Source organism: Capsicum annuum, chromosome 4, assembly GCF_002878395.1.
Source record: "Capsicum annuum cultivar UCD-10X-F1 chromosome 4, UCD10Xv1.1, whole genome shotgun sequence".
In the NCBI taxonomy this organism is placed as follows: Eukaryota; Viridiplantae; Streptophyta; class Magnoliopsida; order Solanales; family Solanaceae; genus Capsicum; species Capsicum annuum.
The window spans coordinates 228,368,333-228,385,509 of record NC_061114.1 but is presented as its reverse complement, the minus strand read 5'-3'; the positions used below and the strand labels follow the sequence as shown (position 1 = coordinate 228,385,509).

Below are 17,177 nucleotides of genomic sequence, written 5' to 3'. Positions count from 1 at the left end.
GAGGGTATATTTGGATCTTTTCGTAAAGTTAAGGGGTATATTTGCTCCTAAACTTTAACAACGAGGGCATATTTGGACCAAACCTGTAACAGAGGGTATATTTGGACCCTTTTGCAAAGTTTAGGGGTATATTTGCTCCTAAACTTTAACAGCGAGGGCATATTTGGACCAAACTTGTAACGGAGAGTATATTTAGACCTTTTCACAAAGTTGAGGGGCATATTCGACCCTTTTCCCTTATTATTATTGGTTGTAACGGAGGGTATATTTGAATTTTTTCGCAAAGTTAAGGGGTATATTTGCTCCTGAACTTTAACAGTGAGGGCATATTTGGATCAAACCTGTAACGGAGGGTATATTTGGACCCTTTCGCAAAGTTTAGGGGTATATTTGCTCCTAAACTTTAATAGCGAGGGCATATTTGGACCAAACTTGTAACGGAAGGTATATTTAGACCTTTTCGCAAACTTGTACAGGACTATTGGGCCCGGTACGGACCGACCAATTAAGAATGTATAAATAGCATAAATACCAACTACACTCCGTCTCACTTTTTAAATTACTTTACTCTCTCTCCCTATTAATATACATAACATAGCCGGCATATACATAGCATTCTGTGTATATGTGAAATTTTTGTAATATGTTTAGGGAGTTGAGATTTATTGTAATATTGAAAACATAAGTTATGTATTTGTGTAAATTTTAGTTCTTAATTTACTTGATAGGACCAAGATTCTTGACTTCTCAAGTACTAGCTATAGCTACTTCAAATAACAAAAGAAAAGAAATTGAGATATACACCCTTTGATTGTATATTGGATGTCATTGCAATCCTTATTAGATTGTTATTAATAGAAACTTTAAAAACAAAAAACATAAAGAAAAAAATGCTTTCAAAAAATCCTTAAGAAAGAAGTTTTCTCTCGGTTCCAAATTCTTTGTTCCTTTATTTTCTCAATAATTTGTTATACAATTCTCTCTTCCTTTTTTCGCGCTGTTTTATTCTATGTTTTTTTCCACGTATGTGTTTTCTCAAAATTAATTGAAATCCTCTATAGAAAAAATACAGTAATTAAAATGTGGTAATCTTTTCTCCTTGAATTTATCCTAATAAATTTCTTTCAGTTCTTAATCAATTTCTTCATCATACTAACTATAGTAATCTTATTTTCTCATTTTTTTTATAAAATCTCGATTATAAATTTTTCATAGATATAAAATCTTAATTCAAAGAGATAAAAAATGAGTATATAAACTGATATCATCTAAATTGAGTATCACAATTCATAGATACTGGTTTATATATTTATTTCATACACATTCAATAAAACTGTGATATTTTACATGTGATATTGGTGATATTTTCAATCAATAATTTTTTTAGAAAAAACGTGTTTACTTGAGAAGAAACTTAATGTGACTTTTACCGAAAAAGTAAGAAGTATGTATAAATGAAGATAATTTATTAACTGTTATAAATGTATTTACATTATAGTGAATGTCTATCAAGATCTAATAAGATCTAGTTGATATCTATCAGGACATGATATATTTGTCTTTTAGTGTGAAACTAGGGACAAATTTCCCCTATAAATAGGAGGGCTTCCTTCATTGTATATCACACCTTAAGAAATTCCACAATGAGAAATAAGAATTACTCTCTCAACTCTTCTTCTTATTGTTTCTTATTTTATAACACGTTATCAGCACGAGACTCTGCCAAACAAGGTGAGATTATGTTACGCCCCGAAAACGAGTCCCGGAGCGTCACACGGTGCTTGAGGCTACGAATAGCCCCAAGCTAACCCTTTGAGCCATTTTTATTCAATTCAACACGAATCAACGGGGTTTCCATAAATAACCCTTAAATATCAACATAGTAATCATCATCCAAGAATAAAAGAATTTCAAAAAGATAACAAAATACGACTTATTAGTCAACTTCCAACATCTATACTAGTCTGACAAGCCTCTAAGAAAAGCGAGCCATTGAGACATGCCCCAACTGACTCATACTCAGTTATCAAATGTAAACGATTCTGTGAAACCAACATCAGTTATCACGTCCTCGGAACATGAGGACTCACCACAATAGAGGATGTAGAACAGCATGCCGAAAGAATCACTGTCGAACCTGGAACTGAGCACCTGAACTTACATTTCGAGAAAATGCAGCCCACATCCGAAGATGTGGGTCAGTACCATGGAAAGGAACCGAGTATATGGGGGTGTATGCAGTTTTATAAACATCATCGTCATAAATATTTATAAGAAATATGCAAGATGTATGAAAAACTAACATAGCCTGAAGAAAATCATCATAATCATGAGAGGATGAAATAAGTATAATAACACATGTGAGTCATCATATAATTTGTCAATCACTTTCAGTTAATCAAGAATATCAATTCTCATAATGTAAATATCATTTAAATCTTTTGAAAGAATAACTTTCACAATTCCACTTTCAAATCACTTCACCGTTCACCATAGACACAAGAAAACACACACACACTGGGAGATCCTATAACCGACATAAACCATGTGAGCTACATGGAGCCCAACGTACAACCCACGTTGGGGAGAGCCGTCCTATCCTTGCCATCGGAGTAGGACTATCGATATCAAATCCACACAAACTAGTGATCACTATATAAATCAGCCTCTGGCTCACTCCAACGGGGGCACGTAGTTCTAGGGAAGTAAGGTCGCTTTATACCTCCCACTCGGTGCTAAAGATTTCTCCCAGACTTAGCTCAGATCATTTCAAAGACAATCCACAACAAAACAATTTCAGTAATATATAAATATACATCGGGAGCCATCATGCTTTCCATCTATCAAAACCAACCACGTTGTGGATTTCATTTACACTTAAGTTCAAAACAAGTCCATTAAGACCAAAAGGTCAAATCATTCAAAATATCTCAAATATTCAACATCAACGTGCTTATAACACACACTTTCTCAAAAAAACACAATTTTCAATGGGGATTCACGACCCAAATATCAAAATCATGATAAATATCGTTCAAGACTCATGTTTTATATCTCCAAACATGTAAATTCATCTTTCAAAATCATAAATATCAAGATTTTATAATAATCATCATAAGATATGGGTTCATACTTCAAATTCGTAAAAATTAAATAAAAATCATGCCTTTGTAAAGAAAATTACTTTTGGGTATAAGAACGAAAGAGAGTTCTTGTTGAAAAACCCCACATACCTTGAATGATGAACTTTAGATCGATACTCATTTTTGAGATGTTAATCGTGCCTTTGAATGATGGTTCTTGGAGTTCTTGAATTAGAAACTTGGAATCTTGAATAAATTTGCAGAATTAATGGTGAACTTTGGAGGTTCTTGAAGTTGGATGTAGGAGCTTAGGGTTTTCTTTTTGAGGGAATTTGATAAAATATAATATATAATGCTTTTAATAGGCTTTAATATAGGGTTTGGACGGATTTTGGGTGACGGGAAATGACCAAAACGCCCCTAAAAATCAAATAATTCTCGAATCTGTCCTTTGATGGACTGTTTTGATAGTCTGAAGTAGATCAACCATAACGTTTTACTCCGATATTCAAATTAGATAAAACCAATTTTATTAGAAAGAGGACTCTCATATCTTTCTGTTGATATATAGTATCTCACACAGATCATTGTGTATGACGAGTTATGATCGTTTGAAGTTGACCCAAAAATTTACTTTTGATAGGCTGAAGTAGATCGACCATAACTTTTTTCTCCGATGGAAAAATTGGATGAAACCAATTTCATTGGAAAGATGACTCGTAGAGTTTTCCGTTGATATATTGTGGATCACCCAGATCATTATGTACAAGGATTTATGATCGTTTAAAGTTGGAGGAAAAATATGCCAGGCCTCAGTACTTTTTCCTACATGTTTACTGTTCACTACTATTCACGGTTCGATCGGAATGTTCATAACTCGTCGCTCGGGTGTCCATTTTGGATGATCCACATATCGTTGGAAAGCTTATTTGATACTCTACGCAATGGTGGGTCATAATCTAAGACATTCCGCACGAAAAATTTATAATTCATTTTAGAAGATAGAACCCAACACATTTATGCACAAAATTTCAATGAAAAATTTTCCGAGGTATTACAGATCATAAATTTGAAGGATTTCAAGGTTATTAATTCTTTATGTTATCTTTCTTTTGATACTACTAATATAATTATTGTTGAATTTGAGAAAAAATAATTGGTTTGGAACCATTTATAGTTTAAATTTATTCCTCAAGAACAATATTATAAAAAAAGGATGATAATATGTTGGGTTCAAGTCCCATCGATTCATGCCTAAGACGTCTTTATATGGATCAAATATTGAGTTTGAATCTCAATACACCATATTGATGATATTGTGATGGTAAGGCAAAATAATAGGTGTTTGATGAAAAGTCATGAAATTCGACCCATTGAATATGCTCCATTCCATGAACTGAATGTGGTAGCAATATATGATAAGTCTGAAATATGACAACTTACTTCATTCTTGAGGTGTATGTGGTAGCAGTGCATAATATGTCTGAAAGAAGACAAGTGATTGAATGCACGAATATACGCGTGGAGGGACAATATGATAATGATCATCAAAAGTGATGATATTTTCACACGCTTATATGATTATAAGATATGCTAGAGAAAAAATTCTCTACATCATATGTATGCCTCGATTTGCTTCTGAAGTAGAAAATTTTTGAAAGAGGTTACAAGCTATAATAATTTGATAGGCATAAGGCACGATTATATTCTAATCCTGGGGAATGAGAAACTTATTAATGCAAACGTGCACTTGATTATGATTGTATCACAACTCACCTCCGAAAGAGGTTAAATAATTTTGAAATCTACTTCTGAAGTAGTAAATCTGAAATTTATTCATGTAATAGTAAATCTGAAATTTACTAAAGAAAAAGTACATGTCATGGTAAACTTGGAGTTTACTAGAATAAAATTTCATAAATTGATATGAACGATTGTGACATCTCGAAAATGTGCATGTATTGAAGAACTAGAAGATTCTTCAAGAATTATTTATGTCGTTTGTTCTCATGATAAGTTGGTTGGACCAAATAATATTGGGATTGAATCCCTTCAAATCTGAAAATTATAAAAGGTGAATAAGGGCCCGTTCATCTATCATGTGATATGTTAAAATGACGCATCAATAAGATGATCACATGTACATTTATTATCAACCTGCAGTTTGATATTCATAAAGTTGCTTGCTCAATAAAATTGAGTGAAGCATGACTTTCAGATTGTGTAATCAAGATAATTCATCTTGATAATGATGGTTTAGCATTGAATGCCTTTGATAAATATCTAAACCATTGTTAATGAAAACAAAACTTTATGTATTGGTTTGAAATATGATATATTGCAATAGCACTTGTATGCATTAGACCAATAAATTATGAGTATTTCTTCCCTCTCAATTGGTTCAAGGTCGAAAACCAATTATTCCATCTAATAATTTTGATGTGCGGTATACGATTAATGAATATACCATAATGCACAAAGATGGATTCCTCAAAGAAGTAGAGGATGTATGTTAGTTTTCCTAACATAAGGGGGAGATTATAAGCGCTATGAAATATGTTCGAAATTATCACCAGATCCTCATTCAAAAGATAATTCAAGTCAAATACCGAAAGCATCTTATATTAAGCGTAAGTGCTCTTATTTTGTGTTCCTAAAGGACAAAGTCTATGCATGTGTGAAGCGTGGTAGACTAATCGATACTAAATGAAAGAGTCCTTGAAAAATAAGGAGCAAATAATCATAACAAGAAGGCAATGAAATCTTGAAGAGCCTACGACATAACACTTCATGAAACCTTATGAAAGGTTCATGTACCTGAAAATAATGAAGTGATGAGATCTCAAAATGTTATGTCGCATTGTGAACCGATACTAAATGATATATCATCAATATCTTTGACACAATATTGGCGCAATATTATGAAGATTATGAGGATCTTAATTCTACATTAATTTAAGCATGCTCACGTAGAAGCATTTATCAAGTGACATGAAAGGATGCATCTCGCTAAGTATTAAACTTGTTTGATTTGCAGTCCAGATATTTAAAAATGTCACTCATGAAATTTTGAATATTGTCACTTGACAAAACTTATGTGAAAAACTTTTAAGGATTCAAAATGCTTGAAGCATATAAAAATTTCTGGAAAACTTATTTATAATCCTTATATTATATAAGCTTATTGCTTGAATATCATTGGAACTCTTGGAGAGTTTTCAAAGCAATAGATTATTTGCTGAAATTCGAAATATATCGAATTGGATTGGTTATGAAGTATCATATCTTAGTGCAATTGATGCACTCATGTACCTTGCAAATACTACAAGGCCTATAGCCTTTTCAGTCAATTTGTTAGCAAGGTATATTTCTGCTTCTACTATAAGACATCGAAATGGGATATGATATATGAGTTTATTTTATTCCAAAGATTGCAGTCCCAATATTACTAGTTATGTTGATGTTGGGTACTCATCTAACCCGCATAAATCTCGTTCTCAAACATACAATGTGTTTACATGTGGGGATACTATCATATCTTGGAGATATACAAAGCAGTCTATCTAGCAACTTTATCGAACCATGATGAGATAATAGCTATTCATGAAGCAAGCCGAGAATGAGTATGATTGAGATCCATGATACGTCTCATTCGAGAAAAATGTGGCGTAAAATGTGACAATGTACGCACAATTTTATACGGAAATAATGCAACAGGCATAACACATCTTGATGGAGGATTCATAAAATGAGATAGAACGAAGCACACTTCATCAAAACTTTTCTACATACATGAGCTCCAAAAGAATGGTGATATTAACGTGCAACGGATTCGTTCAAGTGACAATGTGACTGTTTTATTCACCAAGTCTCCTTCAATTACAACTTTCAAGAAGATGGTGTACAAGATCGAGATGCAAAGGTTCAAAGATGTTCTCATTAGGGGAGTTAATACACGTTGTACTCTTTTTTCCTTACGAGGTTTTGTCCCACTGGGTTTTCCTTGTAAGGTTTTTAATGAGGCAGCCGCTATGCGTATTGTTAGAAATGTGTACTCTTTTTCCTTCACTGTTTTTTTTTTCCTACTGTGTTTTTTCTAGTAAGGTTTTAACGACGTACATTATCTATCTAGACATTCAAGGGGAGTGTTATAAATGTATTTACATTATAGTGAATGTCTATCAAGATCTAATAAGATCTAGTTGATATCTATCAGGATTTGATGTATTTGTCTTTTAGTGTGAAACTAGGGACAAATTCCCCCTATAAATAGAAGGGCTTCCTTCATTGTATATCACACCTCAAGAAATTCCACAATGAGAAATAAGAATTACTCTCTCAACTCTTTTTCTTGTTCTTTCTTATTTTATAACATTAACCAAATTTTAATCCTTCAACAATTATCAATACGGTAATTGAGGTGAGTAGGAAAGGATAAACACAAATATTTAGAAGTGATTTAATCAACAGATAACTATTAAATAATTTTAACAAAAAATATTTTTAATAAAAAATTATAAAAACTATTATAACTTGTAATTAAAAGCGCAATTTAGTAATTACAAAAAAATAGTATTACAAATTGCAATAAATAATCTAAAAATAGTATTATAAATTGCAATAAATAATCTAATAAGTTCATATAGCATTATTTTCACTATTACGATTTTAATTAGTAAGGTCACTTGTCGTATCTAGACGTAATTATATTAAATGATTTTTTTTTATAAATAGTACTATTAATGTTCATTTTTATAAAATATAGCAACGTGTTTTTTCTTCTTCTAATACATACAATAGTATTTTTCTTTCAAAACATGCATAGTAAATATATTGTATTTGTATGGATATAAAATCTAATCCTAACTTAAATCGCATGAATATAGTATTTGATTGTAATTATATGTATGTATGTGTTTTTAAAATTTAAGTTAAACGTAACTGTGTTTCTTAAAATTATATTGATATTTTACAAATTCAGTACTAATTTTGTTGTGTTAATTAAAATAAGGACATAATTAGGAACCGGTGAGAAGGATTAAATGTCAAATGCAAACGTTCGTGCATGCAATATCAGCTTAATTATTAAAATTATTATGATCATATAATATATACGAATTAAGCATAGGGATAATTGTGAACTTAATTAATCATTCCTAAAGATTAATCAGCTGGTTATTTAATTTGGTATAATTAACTAGCTTAACTAATGTATGCATGTCCTAAGTACTCTTCTAATAATTGACTTACCCTTAAAAATGTACGTGGATATGGAAAACATACCAAATCTTTTTATTTAGTAATTTAAAGATTTAGTTCATTAAAAAAAGCAAGAAGTCAAATATGACATTCCTTTTCAATTTGGATGTGCATTTGGTTGACCTTTGCATGCTTAATTATAAGGAAGAAATTAAGTTTTAATATGCAAAGTTTAATAATTGATGGAGAAACGTATGGGTGATAGGGAAACGGCAGGGTGAATAATTAAACGGAACCTAAATTCACAATACACACACATTTTCATTTCAATTTGGTGAATTATATGTAGTTGTTTACCATTTTTCTTAATTATAGATGGTTAATAATCAATCATTTTATTAGCAAATTTATTAGGTAATCATAAATTCGAATAACATTAACTCTAATATCATGATTTTGAAAAAACATTCTTAAACTTAACTCAATCCAAAAAAAAAACTACCTTACTAGGATTATTATAATTACACAATACCAATAATTGGAAAGCTTTGCTAACTCTTCTGGGGCTAATTTTCTAAGATGGCTGCTTAATACTCATATTAATTGTTATCTGTTTGTTAAAAATTGATTGAAAGTACTATAATAATACATATATTTATTTGGTACAAGGAACAAACTGAACATTTAGCGGAGACAGCCGTAAAATGGAATTTCATGCTTGAGAATATATAGACAAATCAATTATTATGAACTTTAAATGAACTTAGACAGTTGAAATATTAACCAAAATTTTGAAAAGCTAAGGAAATACAATGTTTTGAAATAATTGAGAAAATATTCTCTATTACGTGCAGCTAGTCAAACAACACTTTTTTAAATGTAAAATTGATCTCAATAGGTCCAGGCTTTATTTGATTCGTGCTAATGAATTATTATAGTAAACAGATTGAAATTAAAAGAACATATTTTCTTTCTGAAATTATAGGCAAATTAACACATTCCATGGGAGTCAAATGAATACTCTCTCCGTTTAAAAAACGAATAACCTACTTTGCGTTTTAGTCCGTTTAAAAAAGAATAATCTCTTTCCTTTTTTGGCAATACTTTAATTTCAACTTTTCACATGACATGTTAGATTAAAGGGCATTTTGACACATTTGACACAACTTTAATTTAAGGCCATAAGATTCAAAAGTTTTATTTATTTTCTTGAACTTTATGTCAAGTCAAAGTAGATCATTTTTTTTTAAATGAAGGGAGTATTAAATATAATGAAAACAATTAAACACTTAATTATAAAACAAGAGAGATCTTTGACAAATTCACTTTAATAAATTTTACGTACTGTTTTTTTTTTTCCTTCAGTTTCTATTATTATTACTAAGATTATTATTTATTTATTTATTTCAATGGGCATATTCGACCAGGTTAAAAGTTAAGTTTACAACCTTGGCACATATTCGTTGCCTCAATTGACCTGTAAAAGTTAACACGTACGAGATTGATCTCTTGGGCACGTGAACCTTTTCTATTGTAAGCTTTATTCCACATATCTTGTGCTTATTATTCTAGCTCATACAACACTACTTTTGTTCTGTAATGTAGAGCTATTTTATTATATAGAGTATTGAGAGGAATATAATCCATGCATTGTGATGCAGTTCTTGTAATCACCTTAGTTACGGTAAACTGTTATTTAATTATAAAGGTTAATTCCTTTCAAACTCATTTAGGATGATTTAACAATTTGAGGGAAGGATATGAATATAGGCTTAAGTGGGAGTAATAATTGTACTTCAACTCTTCAAGTAATAATTTGTGTAGCAACGTACCACACCAATCATATAGTATAGCCTTATTCATAATGCTTTCTTCTCAACGAGGGTCTCCCTCACTAATAATTAGCAAGGCTCAAATTGACAACGACACCTTATTGCGATGGTTATCCTCACTAAATCTTAATTAGTGAGGGATGTCCCTCACTAAATCGCATAACTAAAACAATACTTTTTAGTAGTGGGAGATGAAGAAGCCGGATATTGTTTCATGTGACATATGATCAGGGCAGTCACATAGAAGGACTAATTTAGACGGACAAGTTTCTGAAGAACGAGTGTACATGTTATTTTAGGCAAGTTCCATATATTAGAATAGACGATAAAGGTGAAAAGCTTAACTATAAGATTAACACAATGGTATTCATGTTTGATAATAACTTGTTATACCAAGCAGCCAAAGCGAACAATATGTAACATGGATTTGGGTCAGTAACAAAAAAAAATATAACCAAACAATGTTATTATTTTCCCTTTCTTTTAAGATTATTATCAACTCAAAGTTATGACATGCAGTTAACTTCTCTAAGACTCTAAGCCCCTAACCTATAATGTGATGATTTGGAATAGTACTTAAGTATTCCTAAAGTCTATATTGCATTAAAAAATATGTTGCCAATATTATTCTTTCCTTCTTCCAATCGACAAATTAACTACCACCGGCATGCAGCAAGTTATTATTTTATCAAAACACAGTAGTATTTGCTTTATGTAGAGACACGACCTTTTTACTTTACTAGACTACTAATCTAGTACTACCATATATAAAGGGTATCACTATCACCACTTCTATTAAACATATACATTCACATTAAATACACACATATAGCCTACTAAAGTCATAGCTCATATATATGGCGATTAGAAAAACAGTTGTTCATTGTTTCATTCTTTGGCAGCTGCCTCTCCTTCTGCTGTTATCATGTCTCCGGAACACGGCTTACGCCGCCGGTGGCACGTGGGACCTACTCATGTCCAACATCGGCATTTCAGCCATGCACATGCAACTCCTCAACGATGACAGAGTCGTCATGTATGATCGTACTGACTTTGGTGCATCCAACATCTCCTTACCTAATAATGGCAAATGTCGTAACAACAACAATGACCTCGCCTTAAAAGTCGATTGCACTGCCCACTCTGTTGAATACGACGTGTCCACCAACTCTGTACGTCCCCTTATGATCCAAACCAACGTGTGGTGCTCCTCTGGCTCTGCCACGTCAGACGGTTCGTTGGTTCAGACTGGTGGATTCAACGATGGGAAACTTGTAATAAGAGTTTTCAAGCCATGCATCAATGGAAAAAGGAGCACTTGTGACTGGCAGGAAATGGGAAATGGCTTGATTCAAAGTCGATGGTATGCCACTAATCATATGTTGCCTGATGGCAGGCAAATTATTATTGGTGGTCGTGATGCTTTTAACTACGAGTTTCATCCCAAGTCTGCTTCGACTAATAATGTATTTAGTCTGCCATTTCTTCAACAGACTAATGTTCCTAGAGAGGAAAACAATCTATACCCATTTGTTTTTCTTAATGTGGATGGAAATCTATTCATTTTCGCCAATGATCGAGCTGTATTGCTCGATTACACGAAGAATACAGTGGTGAAAACGTACCCAGAAATACCTGGTGGCGACCCGAGAAATTATCCAAGTACAGGTTCAGCAGTTCTTCTTCCTTTAAATAACTTGGAGGCACAAACGATTCAAGCTGAGGTTTTGGTGTGTGGTGGAGCACCAAAAGGCTCATACCTCAAAGCAACAGGAGGTGACTTTGTGGATGCATTGAACACGTGTGGGCGGATTTCAATTACTGACCCGAATCCACAATGGACCATGGAGACCATGCCACTGGCTCGAACAATGGGTGATATGGTAATTCTACCAAATGGTAACGTTTTGATCATCAATGGTGCGACATCAGGCGCCGCTGGATGGGGAATTGCTAGGAATCCAGTTCTGAGTCCAGTGATTTATCGACCTGATAATTTACCTGAATCTAGATTTGAGGTACAAAACCCTAGTGCCATACCCAGAATGTACCACTCAACAGCGGTTTTACTTCGAGATGGTCGTGTTCTTGTTGGTGGTAGTAATCCAAATGAGCTTTACAACTTCACCGGAGTCCTTTTCCCTACAGAATTAAGCCTGGAGGCATTCTCACCATCCTACTTGGACTCAGAATCTGCTAATTTGCGACCGCAAATCATTTCTCCTGTTTCCCGTCATAAATTCAAGTACGGGCAACGAGTTAACATTCGATTTTCTATTTCCAGGTTACTAAACAAAAATTCGATCAAAGTGACTATGGTTGCCCCTGGTTTTAACACACATTCAAATACTATGAATCAAAGGTTGCTAGTACTTTCAAATGGAGTTGTAAAACAGGTTGGTAAATCTGTGTACCAAGTGAGTTGTTTATTTCCAAAATCAGGTAAGTTGGCACCACCTGGTTACTATCTTCTATTTGTGGTTCATCAGGACATACCAAGTGAGGGAATTTGGGTGAGGATCTTTTAGTTACATTTGATTAAGTATTTTGTTTTTCTTCTTACTATAATGTAAAGATCTATTTTAATGTGATCTCTTCAAGTGATTTGATAGTATGATAAGATCAGATGATCAAAGCATTTGTTTCTTGGTTTTGGAAAAGATGTTGTATGCAAACAAAGGGATTTATGTATATTCTTTTGTATTGAAGACATATAAAACAATTTATTGCGATGATAAAAAACTTGGAAGTGCGTTTTGTTTATTTTGGATATAATGAAAAGAACGAGAAAAACGACATACCTAACATAAGATAGATCAATTATCAAACAATAATGACCATTTGATTAACTAAAGATATGTACATTAATTTGTTTGTTTCTATCAAAATTCACCTTTCAACATTTTGCTCATTTTTCAATTTGGTCTTTATTTTTAACGTAACCTTTCCTTTAGAAAAAAAAAAAAAAAAGGTGTAACGCTCCTTAGAGAGGGTGGACTAATGAGGATGGGTTAAGCAGGACTGTCAGGTTTTTAGGCTAATACATGCTTTTGAGATTAAGTGCTATTATACCTTAGCTTAGGCAAATTCCACAACTGAATTATGAGAGATGAAAATGAAGATGTATTAGATATATCTCGAGTTTACATAATATTCGTATTTTGGCATAGATGTGGCATATAGTCTGAATGATAAATCCGTATGAACCTAAGCCCCAGAGCGACAATACACATGCCATGAGTTGGATCATACAAAAGACACACCAAAAAGGATATTTAGCAACAATTAGTTAACAATAATAGCTTAATTGCTGTAAAATTATGTTTTATAGAGGCAATTAAATAGTAACAATTATATTTTAGCACTCTTTATATATAGATATCCCTAAAGCCTATAATGATATTGGATCCAACACAATTAACTAGTGCCGATAAAAATTTAAACACTCTTTATTAAAGTGCGCATTTATCACGGCTTTCCAACAAATATACTGCTTTTGTGTGTTGCATATGCGAAAAGCCAACAAATGGCCGTTTTCATCTCTCGGTACGATTCGATGACATACTGGAAAGAAGAAAAAGGGTTACACAGACATTTGCCAAAGTTATTTCAGTGTAAAGCTTATATCTCTTTATTTAAAACTTTGGTCCTTTAGATATAGGTTATAAATTTTTACTTTGATCATTGTGATGATCTATATATATGATTCAACATATTTAATCTTCAATTAATTAAAATTTGTATTGTAGTCCTCGTATGTAAGAAATATGTTGTGCTTTGACTATATTTAAACTTGTATTGTCATCCAATATAAATCACCAAAAATTTAACAAATAACACGTGGATTTAAATCGTGAAACATTTAATAATTCTGATTAATTTCTGAAATTCACAAGTAAAGAGATAAAAATACACATTTCAATTAATTAAAAAGAAATTACTTTTAAAATTATTTTTTAATCCAAAAAAAAAATCTATAAATACCCTACACCTTCAAATTATTTTTCACACAATTTTTCACTCAAATCTCATTCTCTCTCAATCTCAATTCTCAATTCTCAAATATTCAATATATTTAATTTCCTAAAGTGCTCGCTTTAATTTTTTAATTTTGCGATTACAAAGTACGAGTGAAAGTTCTAAAGTCGTAACCCTCAGATACTTTCAAAATTTGGTATTGTCGTGCCATCTCTTACGTTTAATTTTTATTTATTGTATTAAATATTTTTGAATATTTAATTTTATTATATTTGTGTATTTTAAATTTTTTTAGTTTAATTTATACCATGGATAAATTCAGAAACCTCGCTACTAAAGGTGTTAAAACTTTTTGTCCCGAAAGCGCTAGTGGTAATAAAAAGTGAATTACTAGCGGTAGAGGTACTTCAAGTAGTAGATATACTCGTGTGCCTTCGCCTCCGATACCGCTTCGTACACCTTTTGAGGAAGAAATAGATGTAGGTGCTCACGATATGGATTATGTAGAAGCTCAGAAAAATTACGGTATAGAAGAAGAAAATGAAGTAGATGCGGTTAATTTAGACGAAGATGATGAAAATATTGGTGAGACACCCACAGTAGAAAATACTAACGTTAGATCTAAATCGGTTAATCTCCCTTCCCGTCCTCCCCGTGCCCCAAGAGCTCGTAAAACAACTAGTATTGCATGGCAATTTTTTGAACGTATATCAGATACTGAGGTGCAATGCAATATTTGTCAACAAATATATAAGCATAAAAGCGGAGTCAAGCAAGGGGGTATGGGTACGTTAATGAGACATATAGGTGATACTCACGAAAGAGAGTTAAATATTGTACGAGGTGGTGGGGATGTTGGTGGGCCAACGCAAACTAGAATGGACCCAGCAACCGGTCAGGTAACGAAGAAGTATAATAAATTAAGGGACCGGGAAGAAATAGCTAAAATGGTAGCTGTGGTTGTTTGCCTTTTAATTTTCCTTCTTCTGATGCATTTATTCATTATATTCAAGCAATTTATAATCCTATGTTTAATGATGTTCCTAGAAGTACTTGTCAGTCTGATATTTTTAGACTTCATTCACAATATTGTTTTTATTTATCAACATTGTTAAAAAATATTCAATGTAAATTGTCCCTAACTTTTGATCTTGGTCGTGCTATAAATAAAAATGATTATTTAACCATTACTTTTCACTGGATGGATAGTAATTTTGTGATGCAAAAACGTATTCTCACTTTTTTATATGATGAAGATCGTAAAAATATTGGAGATTTTATTACTGATTCTATTGTTAAAGTTGCCGGATTTTATGGTATCGAAAATAAAATCTTATGTATTGCTTTTGATAATGCTTCTAATAACAAGACTGCTATAAAAAAGTTAAAATTTAAGCTATCTCCGTCGTTGCCTGAAATTTTTCATATTAAGTGTGCATGTCATATTTATAATTTAATTGTAAAAGATGGTCTTGAGTTTTTTGAGTTTTTTATTGAAAAAATCCGACTTGCTGTTGGTTTTATTCAAAGGAAATAATCGTACATCGAGATTAGAAAATTTAAAGTTAAATGTCAAGAAAATAGACTTGTATCAATATTGATGCCCGAGGAAATTGATATTAGATGGAATTCTACGTATGATTTTTTAAAAACTTGTTATAAATATAGAGTTCCTATTACACTAGCTTTTAACCAACATTGCGGTTCATTTGCTGATTCTGCTGATTGCATGCTATATGATTCTGATTGGGTTGTAATTGATGATCTTGTTAAGTTTTTAGAAAAATATTATGTAGCTACGGTTGAATTTTTCGGTGCTTATTATCCTACTGTTTGTAATATTTTGGCATATATAGCCGATATTTCTGGTTTGCTCAAAGAATATAAAAATAAAGAAGGTTATAAAGAAGCTGTTGGTGCCATGTTTACTAAATTTAAAAAATATTGTTTTCCGATTCCCCCTATTTACTTGGTTGGTGCTATGCTAAATCTGTGCATGAAAAATAATACTATGTGCCACTTTAGTACTATTATTTATTCTAACTTAGAAATAAATACTAACAATGATTCTGAACAAGTACAACCTGATTTGTAGACGGCTATGGGTGATGCGAATGAATGTATAAAAAAAAATTATATAATCACTATACTGATTTATTTTACTTAGCCGTACCTACAAATATCACTCCAACAGTCGCTCCTCTTCCTCCCGAGGAGCCATCATCTTCTAAAAGGCCAGCACATAGTGGTTTTCCTGATTCCTTTTATGATTTACCTTGTTGGAATAGTGTTGATGAGAGAGCTTACACATCAAGTTATCGGGAAGAGCTGAAATATTATCTTCGATCGCCGTCAGAGGATCGCAGACGACGGATCAACACGTTGGATTGGTGGAGGAGTAATGAAACACAATATCCTGTGCTTTCAAGATTAGCTAGAGATATCTTGAATGTTCCAATGTCAACCGTTGCATCAGAGAACGCCTTTAGTCAGGGACGACAACAACTTGGAGGCAACCGACACTTATTGAGAAGCAATGCAATGAATGTCCTAGTTTGCCTCAGAGATTGGATTAGAGCGGAAAGAAGAAACCAAGGAATGAAACCGGAGCCGAACGACGAGCTGAAACTTGAAGAAATTATGTCTTCACGGGATAACTCAGCAGAATCAAGTTCAATTCATGATTTTGCCCCCGTTGACTTTGACTATCCTATGCAAGTTCCCGTTAATATTAACATGAATGAGTTGGAAAAAATGATGCATAATTTGTAGATTTTTCATTCATGTAAATTATAAATTTTGGATCATTTCGCAATCAATAAAATTCAACATTCATTCACCCCTTAGTCCTTACTCTGTAATTTTTTTCATTTACTGATTTAAATTAAATTTCTAGTTTAAATTAAAAATTTACTTCTAATATATTATTAATTTACTACCAAGTATTATTAATTTATTATATTAAGGAGCATATGTTTTGTATATTTGTGTATATATCTTTTATAGATGTGTATATTTAATGTATACATATGTATATGTTTTATAAATTGTATATATATTGTAGTGTATATATATATATATATAT

At 32.2% G+C, this 17,177-nt stretch overlaps 1 protein-coding gene across 1 annotated transcript; it reads left to right on the top strand.

The window, feature by feature from the left end:
• Window positions 1–10,971: 10,971 nt before the first annotated feature.
• On the top strand, window positions 10,972–12,642 carry LOC107868539 (aldehyde oxidase GLOX1-like). Its single transcript, XM_047411343.1, has one exon. It carries the CDS (start codon window positions 10,972–10,974, stop codon window positions 12,640–12,642), a length of 1,671 nt encoding a protein of 556 aa, XP_047267299.1.
• Window positions 12,643–17,177: the final 4,535 nt, after the last annotated feature.